At 41.1% G+C, this 21,585-nt stretch overlaps 1 protein-coding gene across 1 annotated transcript in view; it reads left to right on the forward strand.

The window, feature by feature from the left end:
* The window catches only part of BCHE (butyrylcholinesterase), a 52,377-nt gene extending 33,315 nt beyond the window's left edge, over window positions 1-19,062 (forward strand). The window contains exon 4 of the mRNA XM_005299204.4: window positions 16,109-19,062. Coding sequence (XP_005299261.2) covers window positions 16,109-16,233 — 125 coding nt within the window. The 3' untranslated portion in view covers window positions 16,234-19,062. The remainder of the gene's footprint in view (window positions 1-16,108) is intronic.
* The last annotated feature ends 2,523 nt before the right edge of the window (window positions 19,063-21,585 follow it).

Below are 21,585 nucleotides of genomic sequence, written 5' to 3' on the forward strand. Positions count from 1 at the left end.
TCCATATGCTTTCACTGTTTCTTTGCTTTAACCCCTAGGAATGTATCTGTTGGACAATCAAAGGAGTTACTCCGTCCCTATGGACCCCAAATCAGAATTCAACATATATATTTTATACTAATAACATTTTAACTTGCTAACTTGAGACCATGGGCGGAGACATTGTGTAACCTTTTAACCATTGGCTATTGTGCTATCTTGTCTTGCTGCAAAACCTATCCCGGGGTGTGGAACTGCTTACCCCGTCACCTTCCCCCGCCCATGGAAAATCTATATATTCTATTGTAATCAATTGATTGACAGTGTCTCTGAGCCTAATAAGCCAGGTGACACTCCGCCAGCGCTATGTGTAATAAACCCCTATGCTTTGACCTCTACACGGTGTGGATTTATGTCCTTCAGTTTGGGGGCTCATCAGGGATACGAGTTTGTGAACTGTCTGAGGATCTGAGACTGAAATCCAAAAGAGGTGAGTATGTTTACTTTACCACCTCATTAGGCCAGGGATAGAAGTCTCTCATCCCCTTTCAGACACATCTTGTTTCCTTTTTAATTTGTGTGAAGGACCTTAGACATGTGTAGTCCTAGCAGAGGGGTTGAATAAGGGTACCACTTGGGAGGGAAGACTTGTGCAAGAGGATCATGTACTGTTTAAACAACTAAGGGGTGTGTTACGGAGGACTTGGATAACCCACCAGCAAGCGATTGGCCGTGAGTTAAGCCCAGGATTATCTGGGTACGCAAGCGGTAGGCAGTGCAAACTGGTGGTCCATTTCCTCATTGCACGTAACATTGCAAGTCCTAGGGGAGTGCCCCCCCCCCCCAGGCATGTGACATACATGCTTTCGAATAGCACAAAGTCTCCAACCAATAAGTCCGGCATGTGTGTGTAATTGAAGACACGCTTGGTATTAAGGGTGGGGAGACGTCCTCATGAAATTCAAGGCTGTGGAGAGTTGAAACCATAGCATAAAAAGGGGGGAAAGTAACTCGTCATAAAGGCTGACAAGCATTTAGGAGGGGAAGACGCAAGTTCCCTTCAAGGTCCGCAGCCGGGGTGACGAAAAACCCATGGCGTCAAAAGGAGAGGCAATAATCAGTCCTCGAGAGTACTTGGAATATAAACATGTCAAAACTCGGCAGGCAGCAGCTAAAAAAGCAAACTACTCTGCTGCCAGACCAGAGGCAGATCTGGTTACTTGGTGGAATCATCAGAGAAGTGACAAAACAGACAAAGCAGTAATAGTTGTATTGGATATTCTTAACATAAAGGAGAAAGAAATTGCAACGTTAAGATCTCAAAACCAGGCTCTGAGAGATAAGAGCCTATGTTCTAAAATATGTAACTGTTTGGAAATTGGAAAAGATCCCAGAGAAAAAGAATCATCATGTCTGGGACACACCTCCAGATTGGGAGGGGGAGAGCAAACTCCTGGCATTTGCCAGCCCACCACTCCGCCGATTAACTATCTGTGGGAAAACTCAGCAGCACAAAGCAGAGGGGAGGAATCAGAACCCCCTCCATACATTTCTTCGAATGACAGGACAAATTTAAGCACCCACAGAGATAATAAAGGAGCATCACAAGCATTAATTGCCCCAGGGGAGCAAGTACAGCGTATGGCTCCAATCAAAACACAGTTAAGGAGGTTCAGAAACGTTAACGTGGAGGGTGAGCCAGTAAGGGGACTTAGAACAGAAACAACTGAAATTTACCGTCCCTTCACCCCCCCAGGAAAAACAGGCACTACTGTCTGATTTATCCAAACTCAAGCGTGATAACAAGAATACTGAGTTCTGGGACAAGCTGGATGGCCTGACAGAAATACATGGCCTCCATAGGAAGGACGTTCACATCCTGGTCAAGTGCAAGTGCCCCAGGGATGTGTGGGAGAATCTAGATAATAAATGGAAGACAGGGCGCTGGGCTGAAGATCGTAACCCCAACCCAGCGGGAGGGGATCAGGCTGAAGAACCAGCAGGAATCCCAAACCCAGATGCAGGCACTGTAACAGAATTCAGGAATGCACTATCTGTTGTTCTAGGAGCCCAGACCACTAACTGGGGGGGCTCTGCAGTCTGTGGTTCAGCAGAAGGGGGAGTCTGCCATGTCCTATGCTAAAAAGAAATGGAATGCATTCCGAGCTTATTCAGGTCTGGAGAATATAACATCCCGAGACCATGATGTATTCCTTCAAATCCTAAAGGAGGGGCTGTCTTCAAATCACCAAGCAGGCCTGGCATTAAGCATCTCAGTGGGAGAGACGTACTCAGCGGTAATGAAATGAGCCACAGAAGTAAAAAACAGAAAAAGAGGAAGGTAGCAGCAACCACACCCTCCGAGGAAATTGTAGGGTTCATGCAGTCAGAACCACTACCTGCTTCACATGCAATAAGTCTGAACATATGGCACGTGACTGTAAAAATAAAAATAAAATCAAAACATGCAGTAATTGTAAAAGGAGCTCGGGGGAGTAATCAGCCCCAGAGCTAGCTGCACTGAATGGGACAAAGGGTCCAAACAGGAAAGATCATTTCAAAATATAGCCATAATTGCCAGTAATAAAGTAATAATACCAGAGTGGGGGGAAGTCCAGTAAAAACCCTGTGTTCCCTTCACCCTGAAGTGTGGGCAACAGATAAACAAGATTGTGGGCTAGTAAATATGAAGCCTATATCTGTAGAAGGACCAACTCACAAAGCCCACAGGCAGTACCCAATTAAACTGGAAGCCTTAGAGGCAGTTAAAGATATAGTCACTAATTTGGAATTCAGAGGGGTGATTAGAAAAACCACCTCCACAACTAATTCCCCAATTTGGCCCGTCAGGAAGCCAGACGGGACCTGGAAGTTAACTATAGACTACACGCACCTTAACTGGGTGACTCCAAAGGCACATCCTATTGTGGCAAGCCCTGCCACGATTCTTAATTTGCTAACACCAGGACATTTAATATTCTCAGTCCTGGACGTAGCTAATTGATTTTGGAATATTCCCCTTGCAAAGGAGAGCCACAAGAAATTTGCATTTACAGTAGGAGACCAGCAGTACACTTGGACCCGAATACCTCAGGGGTTCCATAATTCTCCCTCCATATTCCACAGGACAATGGCAGAAGTAATAGCACAAGTGCCTTTGGAAGGGGATATTGTGCTACTGCAGTATGTAGATGATTTGCTAATTGCCAGTTCAAATGAAAAGGACCATTTAAAAACCCTAAACAGACTGTTAATGTATCTTCGCGAGGCAGGATTTAAATTAAGCCCGAAGAAAGCCCAATTGCAACAGCAGCAAGTTTTATAGCTAGGGCATAACATATCACAGGAAGAAAAGGCACTCACAATAGACAGAAAGCAAGCAATTCGAGGGTTAAAGAAACCACGGACAGTTAAGGAAGTCCAAAAGGTCCTGGGACTCCTTAATTTCTGTAGAACCTATATATGGGAGTACTCAGAGATGGTGGAACCAATTCAAAACCTCACTAGAGGGGGAAAGCCTGCAAATGAGTTTGTAATATGGGGCACAGAGCAAGAGGAGGCATTTATAAAAATAAAACAGGCTTTAGCCTCCGTCCCCAGCCTGGGCTTACCTGCTATGGGAAAGCCGTTCCACCTTTACTGTAGCCATAGCAGGACCCTGTATTCCGCTGTATTAACTCAGCTTCACGGAGATAGACAGCGTCTGGTAGCATCCCTATCTACCATAAGACCCCTGTATCCCAGGGATTACTGGAGTGTGTAGCAACTCTAGATTGTGCTACATGAGCTGTGAAAGCTTGTAAATCATACACTCTCATGGGGAAATTAGTGCTTCATACACCCGATACACTTATCAATCTCCTCAACACCGGGGGACTAAGATCTGTAACAGACGCCCGAAGGAGTCAGTGGGAATCAACATTGTGCTTGCAAAACCCTAACTTCTCCATAGTAAGAGACAAGGGAATAAATGTAGCCGAATATCTGAATGTAGAGGGAGAGGTACACAAATGTCTTATAGATAGAGAAGAGGAAGTGTTGGGAAGAATTAAAGAAAAGCCATTAGAGAATCCAAATATAGTTTTGTATGTAAATGGATCAAGAAAGTATGAAAATGGAGTGCCACACACCGGATGGGCAGTGGTACTCAGTGATGGGACAGTGATAGCGTCAGGTCAGATGGAAGGATCAAAGTCAGCACAAGAATCAGAGCTAACAGCCCTCACAGAAGCTTTGAGAGTGGGGGAAGGCAAGAAGCTCACTGTATATACAGACAGCAGATATGCATTTGGAGTAGTGCATGACTACATGGACGTGTGGTCACGCAGAGGTTTTATAACAACAACTGGCAAGCCGATTAATAATATGGAAGCAGTTCAAAGACTAACAAAAGCTGCCAAACTACCATCAGAACTAGCAGTAGTAAAAATAAAAGCCCACAATAAGCTCTCAAGTGAGGAACAAAAAGGAAATTATTGGGCAGATAAACGTACCAAAGAAATTGCACAAGCAAGTCCTATTAAGATTTGTGCAGCTAGAGTGCCAGAAGAGAAAGTGAATTTAAGAAAGCTATATGCAACCATAAGCCCAGAAGAAAAAAGTAAATTGAAAAAACAAGACTGCGTATATAAAAATCACCTCTGGTATGGGCCTGGGGGGAGGAGCTGGTAGCCTCGGAGTGCATACGGGCTCTACTGCTCCATGCCATCCACTCTCCAGCTCATCTGGGGTGGAGACAAATGAGGGCCGCCTTGGAATACTGGTGGTAGCCAGCCATGAAAAAAAAATGCTTTACAATTTCTCGAAAGATGTGTAACGTGCACAAGTGAATGTGGGTAGAAGGAAAAAGGTGCCTCTGAATCACCAACCACGACCACAGGGACCATGGCAAAATTTGCAAATTGATTTTACTGGACCCTTGCCACAAAGCAGAGGGTACACTTACATTTTGGTAATTATTGACACTTTTACCCGATGGGTAGAGGCATTCCCAACCAAGAATTGTACTGCTACAACAGTAGCTCGAATCCTAGCAGAAGAAATAATACCCAGATGGGGTTTACCACTGTCAATAGACTCTGACCAAGGAACTCACTTTACAGGGCAAGTAATAAAGGAGGCATGCAAGGCACTAGGAATAAAGCAAAGGTTCCATATACCATACCACCCTGAAAGCTCGGAAATGGTGGAAAAAATGAACAGAACAATGAAAACAGCCTTAACAAAAGCAATACTGGATACAGGAGAAGGGTGGGTTCGTATGCTTCCTGCTGTATTGTATCGAATTAAAGGCAGCCCAAATAGGCTGACTCAATTTACACCCTTTGAGCTAATGACAGGAAGAGCAATGAGAATGCCTAGCACTGTGATCCTCCCTGCAGGGGACTCAGGGCTTTTTGCAGACAGGCTGCAAAACTACATCAAGGCATTGGACAGAGAGTTGAAGGATTTATACAACCAGGTGAATGAAGGAAAATCAAACCCAGCTGGATGATAATAGCAGTCTGGACAAACCTGCATTTAAAGTTGGGGATTTGGTAATGTGTCGCATTTACCCAGAGGTTAAAGGAATTTTAAAGCCAAGATGGCAAGGCCCTATGAGGGTCCTTCTGACTACTGATACATGTGGAAAGATTGGGGGAAAATTGGGAACATTTTGGCGTCACCAAAATCAGTTAAAATTGTTTGAATCAGCATCTGTCAATCCTAACGATATTTCCATAGGTGTCTCTACAGAACAACAAGAGGAACGACTGACGGGTGACCAGGACAACCAGAACGACCATGGGGAGGCTTCTACTGTGGCTCCTGCTGTCCCTGTGGTGCATGAGAAAGGACGCAAGTCGTGTGCCATGTGAAAAGGAGGACTGGGAATGGGTCACTAACCCCCCTCCTCCGGGTTTGCTTCACTTTAATTGCCGCACTAAGGAAACACTTAGCTTTTGCAAGACACGTGCAGTGGCCAATAAACAAGTTTAGCCAGAAGTAAAGGTGGCACTGTGGTTAGGACATGAGCACACAGTAGAATGCAAGAAGGTCCAAATAAAATCATACACTAATGCTCATAACAACAGGGAGGCTAGTAACATTACAATTTTGATAACAGCTAACTGCCCTGTTATCCGCTGGTGTCAAGTACCAGAAATTATGGAGTTTCATGAAGGCATTTGGAAGGAATCATGGAAGTGTATGAGCTATCCCTTTGAACAGGGTGATGCTCTTAGACAATGTTGTGGCCCTCTTAGAGGAACTATACTTAATGCAACCAGTGTCCGAGTTACCTTTAAAGGGGGACAGCTGAGTACTACTAGTGAAGGGGACTACAAAGTCTTGGGCTATCCCTCATTTGAATACAATTACATGGCATATTGCCACAATGGCTTGGGAGGAAACACACAGACCTCAATACTGGAATTTGTGTGCGATTTTGTGGGAAAGAAACCAAACACTCATAAACAATTATGTGCCAATTATACTGACATGGTACCAGTGGAGGTTGGGCCTGCTGAATCAAGATGGGGCTTACCACTTAAAGCACGAATGAAGGTAACCCCAAAGGCATGGCATACATTTGTTAAACAATGGCTCAAATTAAAATGTCCACAACTGGTAACAATTAACCGGGTTATCAGAGACAGAGTGGAACCACCCAATTGTGTGTCATGCCCTGAACAAATCCCTGTTCCAAAATCAGGATTAATAATGATAGGACCAGCCCTACCGGTCCTCACCTTGGTGGTATTCCACACTTACAGGGTCGAAGTACATATTCCTTTAGAAGAAGTAAACAGGCAACGTGCAAAGATCAGGCCTCAAATAAGTAGAAACATTACTAGCCTAACAAACCAAATTGGTGAGCGCTTAGTTAGACAGAAGAGGGGATTACTAGATACCCTTGCAGAATGGTTTGGTGCAGGTAATTCTGTTGGCAACACCTATACCATAGCATGCCAAGCTGAGAGGAGGGACCGGCTGGAATCAAGGTTGGCTGACGCTGTAATTTCTAATGCCCGGGGAGGACTGGATACTACTAAGGTCAGTCGATTGATCCTAGATAGCTTAAAGAATCTGTCAAACTCTGCATCCACCTCATTAAATATAACAAAATAGCTGAGTCAAGAAGTCACCAGCCTGCTAATAAATGGGTCTAAAATAAAGGCACTGGAGGAAAGTTGTTGGAAACTTTGGCTATCACCACACAAGGAATTGTAACTGATCTCCTTGATGGCCGGGTCCATCCAGCCCTTATGGAAGTGGTGGGACCCTATCTCCCCAGTACCGCTCCGTGGGCATGGGGAAACAAAGAATCAATGAAAGTCCAAAGACCAGTTTGGACAGGTAACAGTATACTCTTTAGCCTTCTGGTACCTTTAGGCATCCCTCATTTACAGCAAGCCAGGATGGTGACCTCCCTGCCAATATGGAGAAGGGGTCATGTTATTAAAATAAAAGGCGTTGCATATGCTGAGGTTGCTGGGAGAGCATTGTATCCTAGTAAATGTTGCACCCATTCTGATAAGGAAATTCTGTGTAGATGTCCATATAATGTTCTAACAAATCTGTCTAGGTTCGAAGTGGCCATTACTGAGAAACTGGCGCACACGGAGCTGGTCCAAATGAATGGTACCTACTGGTGTGTGACTGTACTGTACAACATTTAGGACAGAAGTGAAGAAAAATATGATATCCAGTTGAAAGTGCAGCTGGAATTTAGGTAGACAGGAGTGTAATGAGTCCAACTGGAATCTGAAGAGGACACCCAAACTGACATGTCTACTCTTGCTAAAAGTGCAGTTGAATATTTTAATTACCTCAAGTGGTCAGAGCCTCAGTTTTATGTCTTATCTGAAAAATGGCACCTCCAGCCATACAGTGTTCTCTGTCACCATGCTAGGGAATCAGTTTGGTACTGAGCTACCTACTAACTCATCTTCCTCTGCTATCCTGTTTATTACTTTGAGGTCTCCTGTCTACATAATGGCCAGCACCAATGCTGCTCAACAACAAAGCTGGCTCTACCACACACTAAGCAAGACAGACAGTTGGCTAAAGTAGTAAAATATAAGAGACAGCAAAATGTTTAGTGACTCCAGGCTGCAAGGGTGGATCTTTTCCAGTTTCCTAGGGAAGCAAAATGCCCAGAGCTGGCAAAGCTTATAGTATGACTGCAGATTTAGAAAATTAATAAGAGAAAAACAAATCTCACACATCCAGATAGCAGAAAGAGACACAAATGGAAATGCCAGTCTCTGAATATTTCTAGAGTATTTAGTGTTGGGGATTTCTTAGTGTCTTTACCTTGTGGTGGATTACCACACTATCATTGAGGACCTTAGTTGCAATATATATATTTTTTTGTTCTGATAATACAAGTACCCTAGTAAATTGGGCCCTGGACTTGTCGAGTGTGTGCTCTTGATTCTGAAGAAGACAGAACTCTTGCTGCCTCAGGTTGCATTTCTGCAGGGAGCTGATAGGCTCCTGCAGGGGACTGAGCACTCTCGACTCTCACTGGCCTTAAGAAAAATTCAGGGCACTCAATACCATGGAAGGAACAGACTTAAATATTCATCATGCACAAGGCAAAAAGATTAGTCTGAGGGTACTAGCACTGGCACAATTCACAGTAGTCCTAGAGCCAGAAGACACTAGTCCTTACCTGTAAGGAATAGGAACTAGAATAATGGATTAATTTACTCAAAAGAAGTTTGTTAACTCTTGAACACCCTCCAGTTCTAACAGATATTAATGATCAAAATATTATGTATCCAAATGAATGTTCCTTCCAACACTCCAAGAACCTGTAATGCATCCAGAGACTAACTATCGTGGTGTCTGTTTCCCCTTGAGCTGGCTATAGGCAATTTCCACTCCATTACTTCCTCTGGTCTTTTTAAAAATATAATTTTTTTTTAATTTATAGCAAGATTGTGTCATTATATATTACCTATGAAGAAACAAAACAAAGATAAAATGTCAGAATACTCCTATCAGTGGATTTTGTGAATGTGCTAAGAAAAATATCCTAAGAAAACTAAGGATTAAGCTTGAACATTTTACATGTATGAAAATAGTATCCAAAAGCATTATACATTAGACAAATAATCAGCTGTATGTAGATCATTAAAATGCCTTCTCATAATACAAGAACTAGGGGTCACAAAATGAAATTAATAGGCAACAAGTTTAAAACAAACAAAAGGAAGTATCACAATGCACAGTCAGTCTGTGGAACTCTTTGCCAGAGGATGTTGTGAAGGCCAAGACTATAAAAGGGTTCAACAAAGAACTAGATAAATTCATGGAGTATAGGGTCCATCAATGACTATTAGCCAGGATGGACCAGGATGGTGTCCCTAGCCTCTGTTTCCCAGAAGCTGGGAATGAGCGACAGGGGATGGATAACTTGATGATTACCTGTTCTGATCATTTCCTCTGGGGCACCTGGCATTGGCCACTGTCGGAAGACAGGATACTGGGCTAGATGGACCTTTGGTCTGACCCCATATGGCCGTTCTTATGTTCTTATGCCACAAGTCAGAAAGTTCAATATCAGAAACAGTTTCCATATTACTTTGGGTTAGATTCAGCAACCATTACTCATGTTGAGAAGCCCCATTGATGCCAGTGGGATTAGTCTCAGAATAAGGCAATACTTAATCTAAGGGTGGCAGGATATGGCCCCTAAAGTCCTCTGTCCATTCATTTAATTTGTCTAGTCCCACTCTCCTGCAAACTAGTTAGTAAGGGAGGTAAAACTTATTACAATATTGTACCATCCGATCATTTCTACTGACTGTTAGAAGAAGAAGAAGAAAATAAAAATCTGGTGATTTCTTTAAAAACAAACAAGCAAACAAAAAACCTGCTTTGTGGGTTAAAGCTGCACAGCTCTCCTGAAATTGTATGGATGACTAAAGAACATCCAGGAGAGATTTCAAAATACACCTGTAACCCTTCTGCCCATCTAAGTTGGCAGCAACAAGGGCCGGGTTCTGTATCTAGGGGTTCCGTTTCAATAGCGCAATGCAAAACCAGGTCAAGCCCCCACCCAGTGACCTGGGACAATTACATACCACCCCCTGGGTGCCTCTAAGAGGCAATACTTCCCCTCTCGCAAACACGGAGTCTGAGTGTAACAGAAAATGTTTAATAACATGAGGTAAACGACATCAGCATTAAATTGGAAAAACACCACAAACAGGATTCATAACACAAACCACGAGCAAAAAACCCACCCCAGCAAGTTTGGCTGTGTCCTTTCCCTTGGGTTCTTGAAACCAGCAACCCAAGGATCACCAAAGTCCCAAAAGTCCAACAACCCCCCCAAAGTCTCTGTCCCTGGTCAGTGCAGCCCCAGAGTTTGGGGGGGGCACGCAGGGTGTTAAGGGGCACCTTACGTGATCCGAGGCCGACGGGGTTCCGCCGCAGCCTTCACCACGAGCCGCTCCACTCCACCAGCTGCCCCATGAGCTGCTCCCGCCGTCCCACGAACTGCTCTGGCAGCTGCTCCACTCTGCTCACCGACCTGTGAGCCGCTCAGCTCTGCTCCACTTCAGCCGACCTTGGGCCGCTCCCACAAGGCTCCGCTCTGCTCTGCTAGCTGTTCCTCCAGCCGCTCCGCTCCGCTCACCGACCTGTGAGTCGCTCAGCTCCACTCTGCTAGCTGCTCCACCAGCCGTTTAGCAATATAGCTTCAGGCTCCCCCACTAGTTAACACAGCCTCAGTGATCTCAGCTCATTTGTGATTTCAGCTCTTAGCAATTTCAGCTCATAGTAGGGGAGCCCCAGTGCTAGTGCACCATTGGCCCAAAGTGAATTCGGCTCAGCAGCCTGTAACTAGACTTCTAACGGAATCAAAGTTAGCTCTGATATTCAACAGTGGAGAGAGGAGGTAGTGCAATTGGTGTTTCAACCCCTCAGAGAGGTGCCCATACCATCAGGTACAAACACCTGTCCCCATCCTCTCTCTATTCACTAGGTTTTGTAACCCATGCCCCTTGTCAAGCAAGTGCTACTTAGGTAATGGTGAAGGACTCACTCAGTCCTTCTGTCATACAACAGTTTTACTGGCCTTGATTCACAGAATCAGGGTAACAAAACTTTATTCTTCCTGTCCCAATAACAGAGAAAACTGGGGATCCCACACCAGCCAAAGTAACCACTTTGAGTTGCTGTTGTTTCATGCTAGGCGGGTGGGTGTGCCTATGCAAACAAGATCAGCCCCTGGAGTTCTTTTCCACACTCGCCATAATTCACCACCAGATGTCAGGGTAGAGCTCTTCCTGACTCTGCTTACACACCTAATCCTGCAGACCCCTGTACCTGGACAATTCTTAATATTTATCAGAGCTAAGAGTCAGGAATATATTTGCAGGTACAGTATCTATAGGGTGACCAGATGTCCTGATTTTATAGGGACAGTCCCGATTTTGGGGGCTTTTTCTTATATAGGCACCTGTTACCCCCCAACCCCTGTCCCGATTTTTTACACTTGCTATCTGGTCACCCTAAGTACCTAATAGCAGCTGGGTCGGAAGGAAACATTACTCCTGACTTGTGTTTCCTAGTAAATTATACTATATCATAACTGTTATGTGACCTCTGTCCAGCTCCTAGTGTCCATAACACAAAAATACATTCACAACTGGTGCCCTTTTGGCAGATTTAACAGAGGGGCAAAAAAGGGCAGAGAGCCAAATTTATCTCTGATGTAACTCCACTGAAATTAGGGTACTGTGACATCACCAAAGCAATGTGGGAAGGGATGTGCTGTCAACGGTTTGATCTGTGGGTATATGGAACACTGTTTTCTTGCTTTGTCAAACTGAGCATTAGAGGCCTGATCCAAAAAAGAGACTTTCTATCACGTTAATTATTATGTATCTATTGTTTATTATTATTATTTATTATTATTATTTTTACAATTTATTATTGTTATTTATAATCATGGCCTGCAAATCTTTTTGGATAATCAACTACAAAACCTTTTGAGATTTGAAAATATAAGGAGATTTGGCCATATAAAACTGCATTTAAGCTGTTGCATCTGTTAAAATGTATTAATTATTTCATTGGTTGGCTTTTGTTATATGGTAGTGAATTCGAGTAACCTCATGCTCTGAATTGTAATTATTGGTCAAGATGAATTCTCTAATCTTTTTTTGCCTTCTTTCTGTCATCCCATCTAAGTCACAGGTGGTTGCTTCAAAGAGATTGATGATGTTGGTGATAATGGGATGCATTGACTTGTGACTTCAATTTTGATCTTATCGCTGAAAAAGAGCAAACAAATGGGAACCCAAGTTCTTATTTCAGGGCTTTAGTGTCTCTCTTTCTTTTTTAGATTCATAATGGTGGCTAGTCTGAATTTCTCATTGTCCATTTTCTATAGCTCACTCACTTCTTTTAATGTCCGTTAGGTAGCACTGAAGCATCTCATAATTTATGATCCAGATCAATTATTTCTGATTAGAGATGTATGGACAGGAGATGTATTCAAGTTTATAAAACATTTGGGCATGAATACTTTCCAGTCATTAAGACTTCAGAAATATCTGAGCTTCTGTACCTGAAATATTCAGGAAGAAATGTAACAGTTGCCTGAATCGATAATTGGGCAACACTGCATGGATAAATTAGACTGGATAATCATAATCAAGCTTAAGAAAAGCAATAAGATCCAGGTGTTTTTCTCAAAATAGTACTAGTAATGGTCCAAATGCTAAATTACCCATCCATTTGACATAGTTGCAAATAATCTGGCTTTATCTAAGAGTCTGATTTCTTATTTAAAGTAAAAAAAAAAAATATGCAGAGAACAGCACTTACGGTCAGAAAAGTGACTGTAAAAGTAGAAAATGTAGTATTGTGCATATCTGCTCCTTACAGGTCTTATGAGTCATATTTACATAGTTTATTGACCCAAAAAAGTTTTTAATGTTATCAACATTTGGAAAAGCACAAGCTTTGGGGTTTTTTATTAATGAGAAAACTGGCCAGGAGAAAATAAGAAATTACCTGAATTTTTCCCAAAACTCAAATCTAGTGAAGCCCTAACTGTTTTGGAGCTTTGAAAACAAAAAGTTTGGTTCATCTATTTTTTTTATTTTTTGTATATCTGCATTTTTCTTGCCTTCACTCTGCCCCAGAAGCAAAGGTACTGAATTACTCTTGATATAACTGAAACTAGGAATGCATTAAAATCTTATTGAAAAGTCTCTTATCATTAAATTACCAACCTGGTTTCCAGACCAACAGGTTTGGAAAAATTCAGCTGACCTGCAAATAAACTTTATCTCTTTCGACATAAGAATGACCATACTGGGCTAGACCATTAGTCCATTTAGTCCCATAACCTGTCTTCTGACAATAACCATTGCCAGATGCTTCAAAGAGAATGAACACAGCAGGGCAATTATCAAATGATCCCTTCACTGTCATCCAGTCCCAGCTGCTAGCAGTCAAAAGTTTAGGGACACATGGAGCATGAGGTTGTATTCCTGACCATCTTGGCTAATAGCCATTGATTGACCTATCCTCGATGAACTTATCTAATTCTTTTTTCAACCCAGTTATACTTTTGGCCTTCATAACATCCCTTTGCAAAGTGTTCCACAGGTTGACTGTGAAGTACTTCCTTATGTTTGTTTTAAACCTGCTAATTATTAATTTCATTGAGCAACTTTTGGTTCTTGTGTTAAGGAGTAAATAACTCTTCCCTATTCACTTTCTCCACACCATTCATGATTTTATAAACCTCTATCATGTCCCCACTTATCATCTCATTTCGACGAACTGTCCCAGTCTTTTTAATCTGCCTTTTATAGATGCTGTTCCATGCCCCTAATCATTTTGTTGCCCTTCTTTGTACCTCTCGCATTCTAATATATCCTTTTCTTTTTAGATGGAGAAGCCAGAACTGAACTCAGTATTCAAGCTATGGGCATACCATGTAGTAGCATTATGTTATTTTCAGTCTTATTATATATCCCTGTCTTAATAGTTGCTAACATTCTGTACATTAATGAAAACATTAAGCAGATGTTTTCAGAGAACTATCCACAATGACTCCAAGATCTTTCTTGAGTGGTAGCAGCAAATTTAGACCCTACCATTTGATATGTATAGTTGGGATTATGTTTTCCAATGTATATCACTTTGCACTTCTCAACATTAAATTTCATCTGCCATTTTTTTGCCCAGTCACCCAGTTTTGTGAGATCCCGCTGTAACTCTTTGCAGACAGCTTTGGATTTATCTTAAATAATTTATTACTGTCTGAATACTTTACTACCTCACCGTTTAACCCTTTTCCAGGTAATTTATGAATATGTTGAACAGCACCGATCCCAGGACATGTCTTTGCGGGACCCCACTATTTACCCCTCTCCACTGTGAAAACTGACCAATTATTCCTATCCTTTGTTTCCTATGTTTTAACTAGTTACAGATCACTGAGAGGACCTTTCCTCATATCCCAGGACTGGTTACTTTTATTAAGAGCCTTCGGTATGGGACCATGTCAAAGGCTTTCTGAAAGTTCAAATACACTATATCAACTTGCAAGGATCATTCTTGTCCGCATGCTTGTTGACTCCTTCAAATAATTCTAATAGATTGGTGAGGCATGATTTCCCTTTACAAAAGCCATGTTGACTCTTACCTATCATGATCATGTATGGGTCTGTTAATTCTGTTCTCTACTATAGCTTCAACCAATTTGCCTGGTACTGAAGTTAGGCTTACCAACCTGTAATTGCCAACATCACCTTTGGAGCCTTTTTTTAAAAATTGGCATTACATTAACTATCTTCCAGTCATCTGGTACAGAGTCTGATTTAAGTGATAGGTAATATACCACAATTAGTAGTTCTTCAATTTAATATTTGAGCTCATTCAGAACCTTTGGATGAATATCATCCAGTCCTGGAGAATTGATACTGTTTAATTTATCAATTTGTTCCAAAACTTCCTCTACTGACACCTCAATCTGGGACAATTCCTTTGATATGTTACCTAAAAAGAATGGCTCAGGTGCAAAGATTTCATTTAGCTTCTCTGCAACAGTCTTAACTTGAATGGAGCCGTGATTCCACCACATATCTATGTTTTTGTACAGCACTGTCATAAATCTGTCAGTGGTAGAGTGCCTCATGTAGGAGCTATGTGAGGAGTGCAGACGTGAGTTCAATTGCCCTCACACCAACAGGTGCTGCAAGGTGTATCTTTTTAGCAGGCCAGAGCTCATCTCTTCAGCCAAGGCCTCTTGGTTGTTTCATCCCCTCTCAGGGTCTCAGGTGATTCAAGAAAACAGCCTGCACACAGCAAATGAGCTTAAACAAAAGAAAGGAAAAGAAAAACCTGTCAGCAGTTCCCTCCAGGACATGGGCTGTTGTTACTTCAGAGGGCTTTGGGAGAATTACTTTCAATTACAGAGTTCACTGGACTCCAGTGCAAGTCTCAGTCCCCACCTCTCCCTTTTAGCTCAGGTGATCTGCACCCTCTTTCTGCAGGCTGTCATCTCTCCTGGGGCTGGAGAAATTCAACAGTCTGTTTCCTTCCCAGGGTTAACCCATCTGAGTGGAGTTCCCTCCCTTTAACAACTCCTCCAGTCCTGAAATGATTTGCAAGTGAGGAGGGCAGTGCCACTCCAGCCCAAAGCAGTCCTTAACCCCTTCCACACCACTGTAGGGATTATATACTCTATCACAAGCACCTAACACAGTGGAAATATGATCCTTATTGGGGTTTCTGGGCTGTACTGTAAACTATGTATTAAATCATTCTATATTGATAAAAATAAACAGAGGTTGCTTTTAAAAGCTGCGATAAACAATTCATGTTTATTTGATAAACATATATACAATGTAAAGAGAGCAAATTCATCTTCATAAATATATAATACCTAAGATTGTGCCAGAATGATAGTTCTTCATTTTAACTCGCTACTTTCTGATGCAGTGCTAAAATGTTAGCCACTGAATTTCCAATAGTTGGGGATGAAAGAGAGGGAGGAGAAACTGTTGTGCCATCTAGAGAAAATGGCACTGGTAATCAACATTATTTTTCAATTAATGTAAAAAGAGATTCAAATTTAGATTAATACAACCCATTATGTGTTTTACAGGAAATATTGATGAAGCAGAACGAGAATGGAAAGCAGGATTCCATCGCTGGAACAATTACATGATGGACTGGAAAAATCAATTTAATGATTACACTAGCAAGAAGGAAAGTTGTGCAGGTCTCTAATTAATAGGTTTACCCTTTCAAGAATGTCCATATTACCATTGATCAAGGCAAACATACCAGTAACTATCTAACATGTTTAGCAATAAAGCATATTATGTAAATTAAACAAAATGTCATGAATATAATATTGATTCCCCAGATCTTTTAGTTTATATTCTACCTTGTATCTCAATAAACAATATAAGGCACTCATACCCTTTGAAGCTTCAGAGTATGTCAAATAGGACTATAGAGATTAAAGTATGAAGATTAATGATGTACATGTTATCATAAACACTAGCAGCTTAAAGTCTCACTTCAAGGAAACACTGTAATCTATTACAGAAAGTGTAATTTTTTAAAATAGAAATATCAGTATTTTATAATATTGTCTGGAAAACACAACTGATATAGATCTTTAGCGGCAATGTCACAGCATTATGAACCTTGCTTCAGTAGTAATTTAGTTGACATAAACAGATGATAACTTTTCTGGACACAACAAATGTTAACCACTTGTTAAATCAACGGGGTTTTTAAGAGAGTTATTAAACCTTGAATAATTGCTTCTTTAAGGCCCAGTAACTGGGAATCACCACACAGCCCAGGTATTCATACATTAATATTCCTTACTAGAAGCCAGGGTTAAAAATAATCCTTCCTCTCTGTTATGGAACCACTGTGGAGCCAGTCTGTGTAGCACCTCTCCTGTCCGTGATCCCACTCATCAGGGAGCAAAGGCTCAAAGTAACGGATCCAGAGCCAGGGTCAGCCTTTCCCTGCTCATCTCTCTCTCTCTCTCTTTGCCCTGTGCAAGACTTTCCTGTGGGGCTGGGCTCCGGATAGGGGCTGCAAATGCCCACTGAGCACCCCGACCCTTGAATAATTCTGTCCCTCTTCACCCAATGGAACTAGCCCAGATTCATTGTAGCGAGGAGCTCCCTGCACATTGAAGGATGGATTCAGATTTACTCCTAAGTGACTAGATTCGACATAGTGTCAGTCGCATCCGTTTACCAAAGACCAGAAATATAACCTCAGTTTTCCTGATTAGGTAGAAAAATTACAATCTGTAGAACATGGGCCCTATCCTGTAGTGTGTAGACATTATTCTGGCAATAGTGAAATCATTGGGAGCTGAAGGAGATCAGTATTTTGCAGAAGTGGGCCCTTAGGTTTGTAGGATTGAGCTCCAGGTTTGGTTCATATAAAATCCACCCTAATGTTTTCCACAAACTCTAACTGAATCCTTTTTGTGGCTTCAAAACAAAAATTTGGATAACTATTTCCCCATTAATCTGTACTTCTTGGTTCTGGCTTGAATGGGAAGCAAAATGCCACAAAATACAGTAAGATGCTCTCCTTGGTCCATCTGGAAGGAAGTATTATCAGAATTCTCCTGAGATAGCAGGCTTTGGTGAAATTCATAGTCCATTTTGGCAGACTGAAGAGATCTGGATAACACTGAGATGATGGAGAAGCAGATGAAAATAAAGATGTAAACTCCAAGAAAAAAGACTGACAGCTTCCTTTGCAACAAGCACTTTAGCTGATAAAATATGTTCACCCTTTTGATTAGGGGATATACATTTCTTGTACAAATTCTTGGAAGTCAGTACCAGAACTTTTATCACAATTTATTGGAAGAGCAGTTTCGTGGATTACAACCTGCACAATCAAAAGGTCATCAGTTTTTTGGACAGGCAATTACCATATGTAGAGTAAGGAATGCAAATAGTTAACTACGACCTGGTCTACACTAAAAAGTTAGGTCAACCCAGCTATTGCGCTCAAGGTTTTAAAATATCCACTCGAGCAGTGTAATTAACCCGACCTAATCATGATGTAGACAGTGCTATGTCTACTGAAGAATTCTTCTGTCAACCTAACTATCACATCTTACGAAGGTGGATTACCTACACTGATGGATGAACTCTTCCCATTAGAATAATACATAAGAATGGTGAGACCAATGGTCCATCTAGCCCAGTATCCTGTCTTCCAACAGTGGCTGGTGCCAGATTCTTCAGAAGGAGTGAGCAGAAGAAAGCAATTATCGAGTGAGCCATCCCCTGTCTTCCAGTCCCAGTTTCTATCAAAGAGAAGTTGGCATTGCTTCCCTGCCCATTTTAACTAATAGAGTAGGTAATGAGTACATTGAAGAGCTACAGAGGTGCAGCTGTAGACTTTGCAAACTCTGTGTATCGTATATCATGTTTATAGTATATATACATTTATGGCACTATATAAATTACTATTGTTATTGATGATAATATTATAACATGCAGGATTTTGGTGATCTACAGAGTATTGAATGTTTATCACCTGCTATCCCCTGCTATTCAGACCATTGGAAAAATTTACCGAAAGATTATGAGTCTCTGTGCATCACCCAGCTGGTTCTTTTGGTTCAGAAGGCAGTCCTTTTTTATTGACTTAATGGGTATGATTTTTCAAAAGGGCTCATTGTGGGCTTAACGCTGTCAAAAGTGTCAATAGTGAATCTCAAAGGAAGCAAAGTTAGGTCAACCCTGAGTATTCCTGAAAATCACACCCAAATTCTTGGTGTCATCCTTTCAAGCCATTTCGGTTTGCTTCTGAAAATGAGACAAGCAACAACACTTTTAAAAAAAATTCAGACCTAACAAACATACAATTCTTTTTAAAAAATTAATCATTTAAAAGATATGTAGTATTTTTTTCTGTTTGTACAGCGAGGGGCTGGATGTGTGTATCTGAAGAATAAAACTCTTTTTACAATTTGTAGCTGGACATTGTAACATGACATCTTAAGAGAGGTTGGAGGAAGGGATTCGGAAGAAAAACTGAATAAAATGAAACTTAAACCCATTAATTTGTTGGCTTGCTGACTTTGTTGGTGTGAATATATTTTATACGTTCATTTTTCTTACCCTGGGAAAGGATTTTGTAAAATACCATTACTACATCATTCCTATGCTGTGCTGATTTCATTTAGTCATATGTCTCTATCCTACACTTATGCAAATACAATAAAATCTGTCATAAGTGACTAATGAAGGGAACAGCAAAAAATCAGTCACCCACTGTAGGTGGTGCATAGCTAAATGTCGAACAAAATTGTACTAGAAATTGCATGAGGATACTTTAAAGTAGTTGCTTAAGACAGTCATTGCCTATTGGACAGATACCTTAATATAGATCTATAATCTATATTATATAGTATAATATACATACTGTGTATGTATTGTGGTTAATGATATCGCTATTGGCTCAAAAGGGGCTTGCATCCAGGGGTTGATGGGGAAGATGTGCTGTTACGCTACTCACACACCCTCTCAGGATCCAAAGACTACCACACCTGACTGGTTTTTAGTTTCTGAAAACATGGTTAGCAGTGCAATTAACAATGATGACATTTAAATTAATGCCATTAGGCTTAAGAGTTAACATAACACTGATTTGAGTGGTGTCAGTTGACACCTGGCTTAGAGAAATTGGGTTAACTTCATCATGGTGTTGCCACAGGCCTAGGTACCAAAGTGATTGTTGCTCTGTAAACACATAAACGGATAGAATTTGGATCATTGTTTCTATCTATCAACAGGCTTAGTAAAACAACACTAACGTGGCTACCCCTCTGATACTTAAAACAACACTGTGTCAATTCATATTTGGAAAATGAAATTTAAATGTAAATTATGGAGAAATTGATGGAGCAACCAGAAATTGCCTTTACATTGCATAATGTACAGACTAAATATGAATCCTATACGTTTAGGCCTCTGTACCATTCCTATTATATAGGATGCAGTAGACATACTATCTTTTAAACTACATTATAATGTAATTTTTAATGTATTCAACATTCTGGGGTCTGAACTCCTCTGTGTAACTTAATATCAAAGCAACCTAACCCATTGGTATAGACAGATAACATGCAGCTTAGTCTGAAAAATAATATTAAAAGTGGAAATATTTATATCAGAATGTTGCCTTCATCTCAGCCATTGTTATGGGTCACACTTCCACTGGCTCCACACTGGTTCTGTGGCATCAGCAATAGCTGATTCAGATGGACATCATAACCATCCTAGTACTGCTATTACTCCTGCAATATGTCCAACTATTAAAGAACAGCATTTGTCATCAGTACCAGCTGGCACACTGAAAACCTCACAGCCCCCTTGCTCTTCCTGCTCCTCCAGTGAATTAACTGTTAAAAAACCAAAACGCATTCCAGGGTTAACAAGAATTAGAGGACGTAGAGGAGCTTGCTAATGTGGTTACACTAAGTATTATGGTATCTCTGCTCTGCTAATTTCAGCTATAACTTTGTCCCACTGTGTTGAAGAAATAGGTTAGGAATCTGACAGTGATTCAGAATATGGGCGAGGAATGAGAGCAGCAGCTCTGGCCCAGGCGTGCAGCCTATTGGGGAGATGTGTTAGTGCCAGCTGACTACTTTCTCGCTTGTCTTTCTCTCTCACTCTCTGTGCAGCTATGGGGATTTGCCAACAAATCTGTCTGCTCTTGGCTAGCTAGCAATTACAAAACCAAACACCTGTGTAACAGATATGTGCAGCTGTATATGTTTACCACTGCTGATCCATCTGTAGTACATGCCACATGCCAGTTGATTCACTCTGGGTGGATTGGGAGCTAGAATCCATTAGAGAAAATCCCTAGCATTAACTCATTTTTATCTCTCCTCAGTAACTTACGTTTCTAGGTGGTTTTCTGGTCCTATGTAGCAAGGCATGGGGGGAAGAATTTATCATAGCCTTTGATGCTAATAACATAGGTCTTTCAACCTGATGCGCTAAGACAGCCACTGCACTAACTCAGCCTGTAGAGATAACGGATGTTAACTTGAGTGGTTCTGAATCCATCCAATAGACCTATACCCTCCTTTTTATCTTAAAGTTTCTTTTGGGGCCTTCATTCTTCCCTAGCAAATGATAGAAGCTTTCACATGCTTTTCTAGTCTAGTTCTAGGAGCATCACTCCCCTTACTTGTTTCTTATGCCGTTTGAATGATCTGAATTTTTCAAATTACCCCAATTTCTGCTCTGTACCTATTTCAGTTGCTCTGTGCCAACTTCTTTTAGTTGCTTTTAAATTCAACTATGTTTATGCCCTAGAGCTTTCCATTCTATATATAAAACAATGGAAAGCTCTAGAGAATATATATATTCTCTCTCTCTCTTCTCTCTCTATATATAACTCACTTTATCTCTCAATCTCTTTCTATTTTAGTACAGTGCATTTTACTTTTCCATTTAATCATTTCTTCTATTTCTTTTTTTAAGGCTGATGCAGTTTAAAAAAATATAATTCACAAACCAATCCAGTTTACTCTTTTTCTCTTAGACAATGTAGAGAGTGTTACTT

This window comes from Chrysemys picta, chromosome 9, assembly GCF_011386835.1.
Source record: "Chrysemys picta bellii isolate R12L10 chromosome 9, ASM1138683v2, whole genome shotgun sequence".
NCBI classification, from domain to species: Eukaryota; Metazoa; Chordata; order Testudines; family Emydidae; genus Chrysemys; species Chrysemys picta.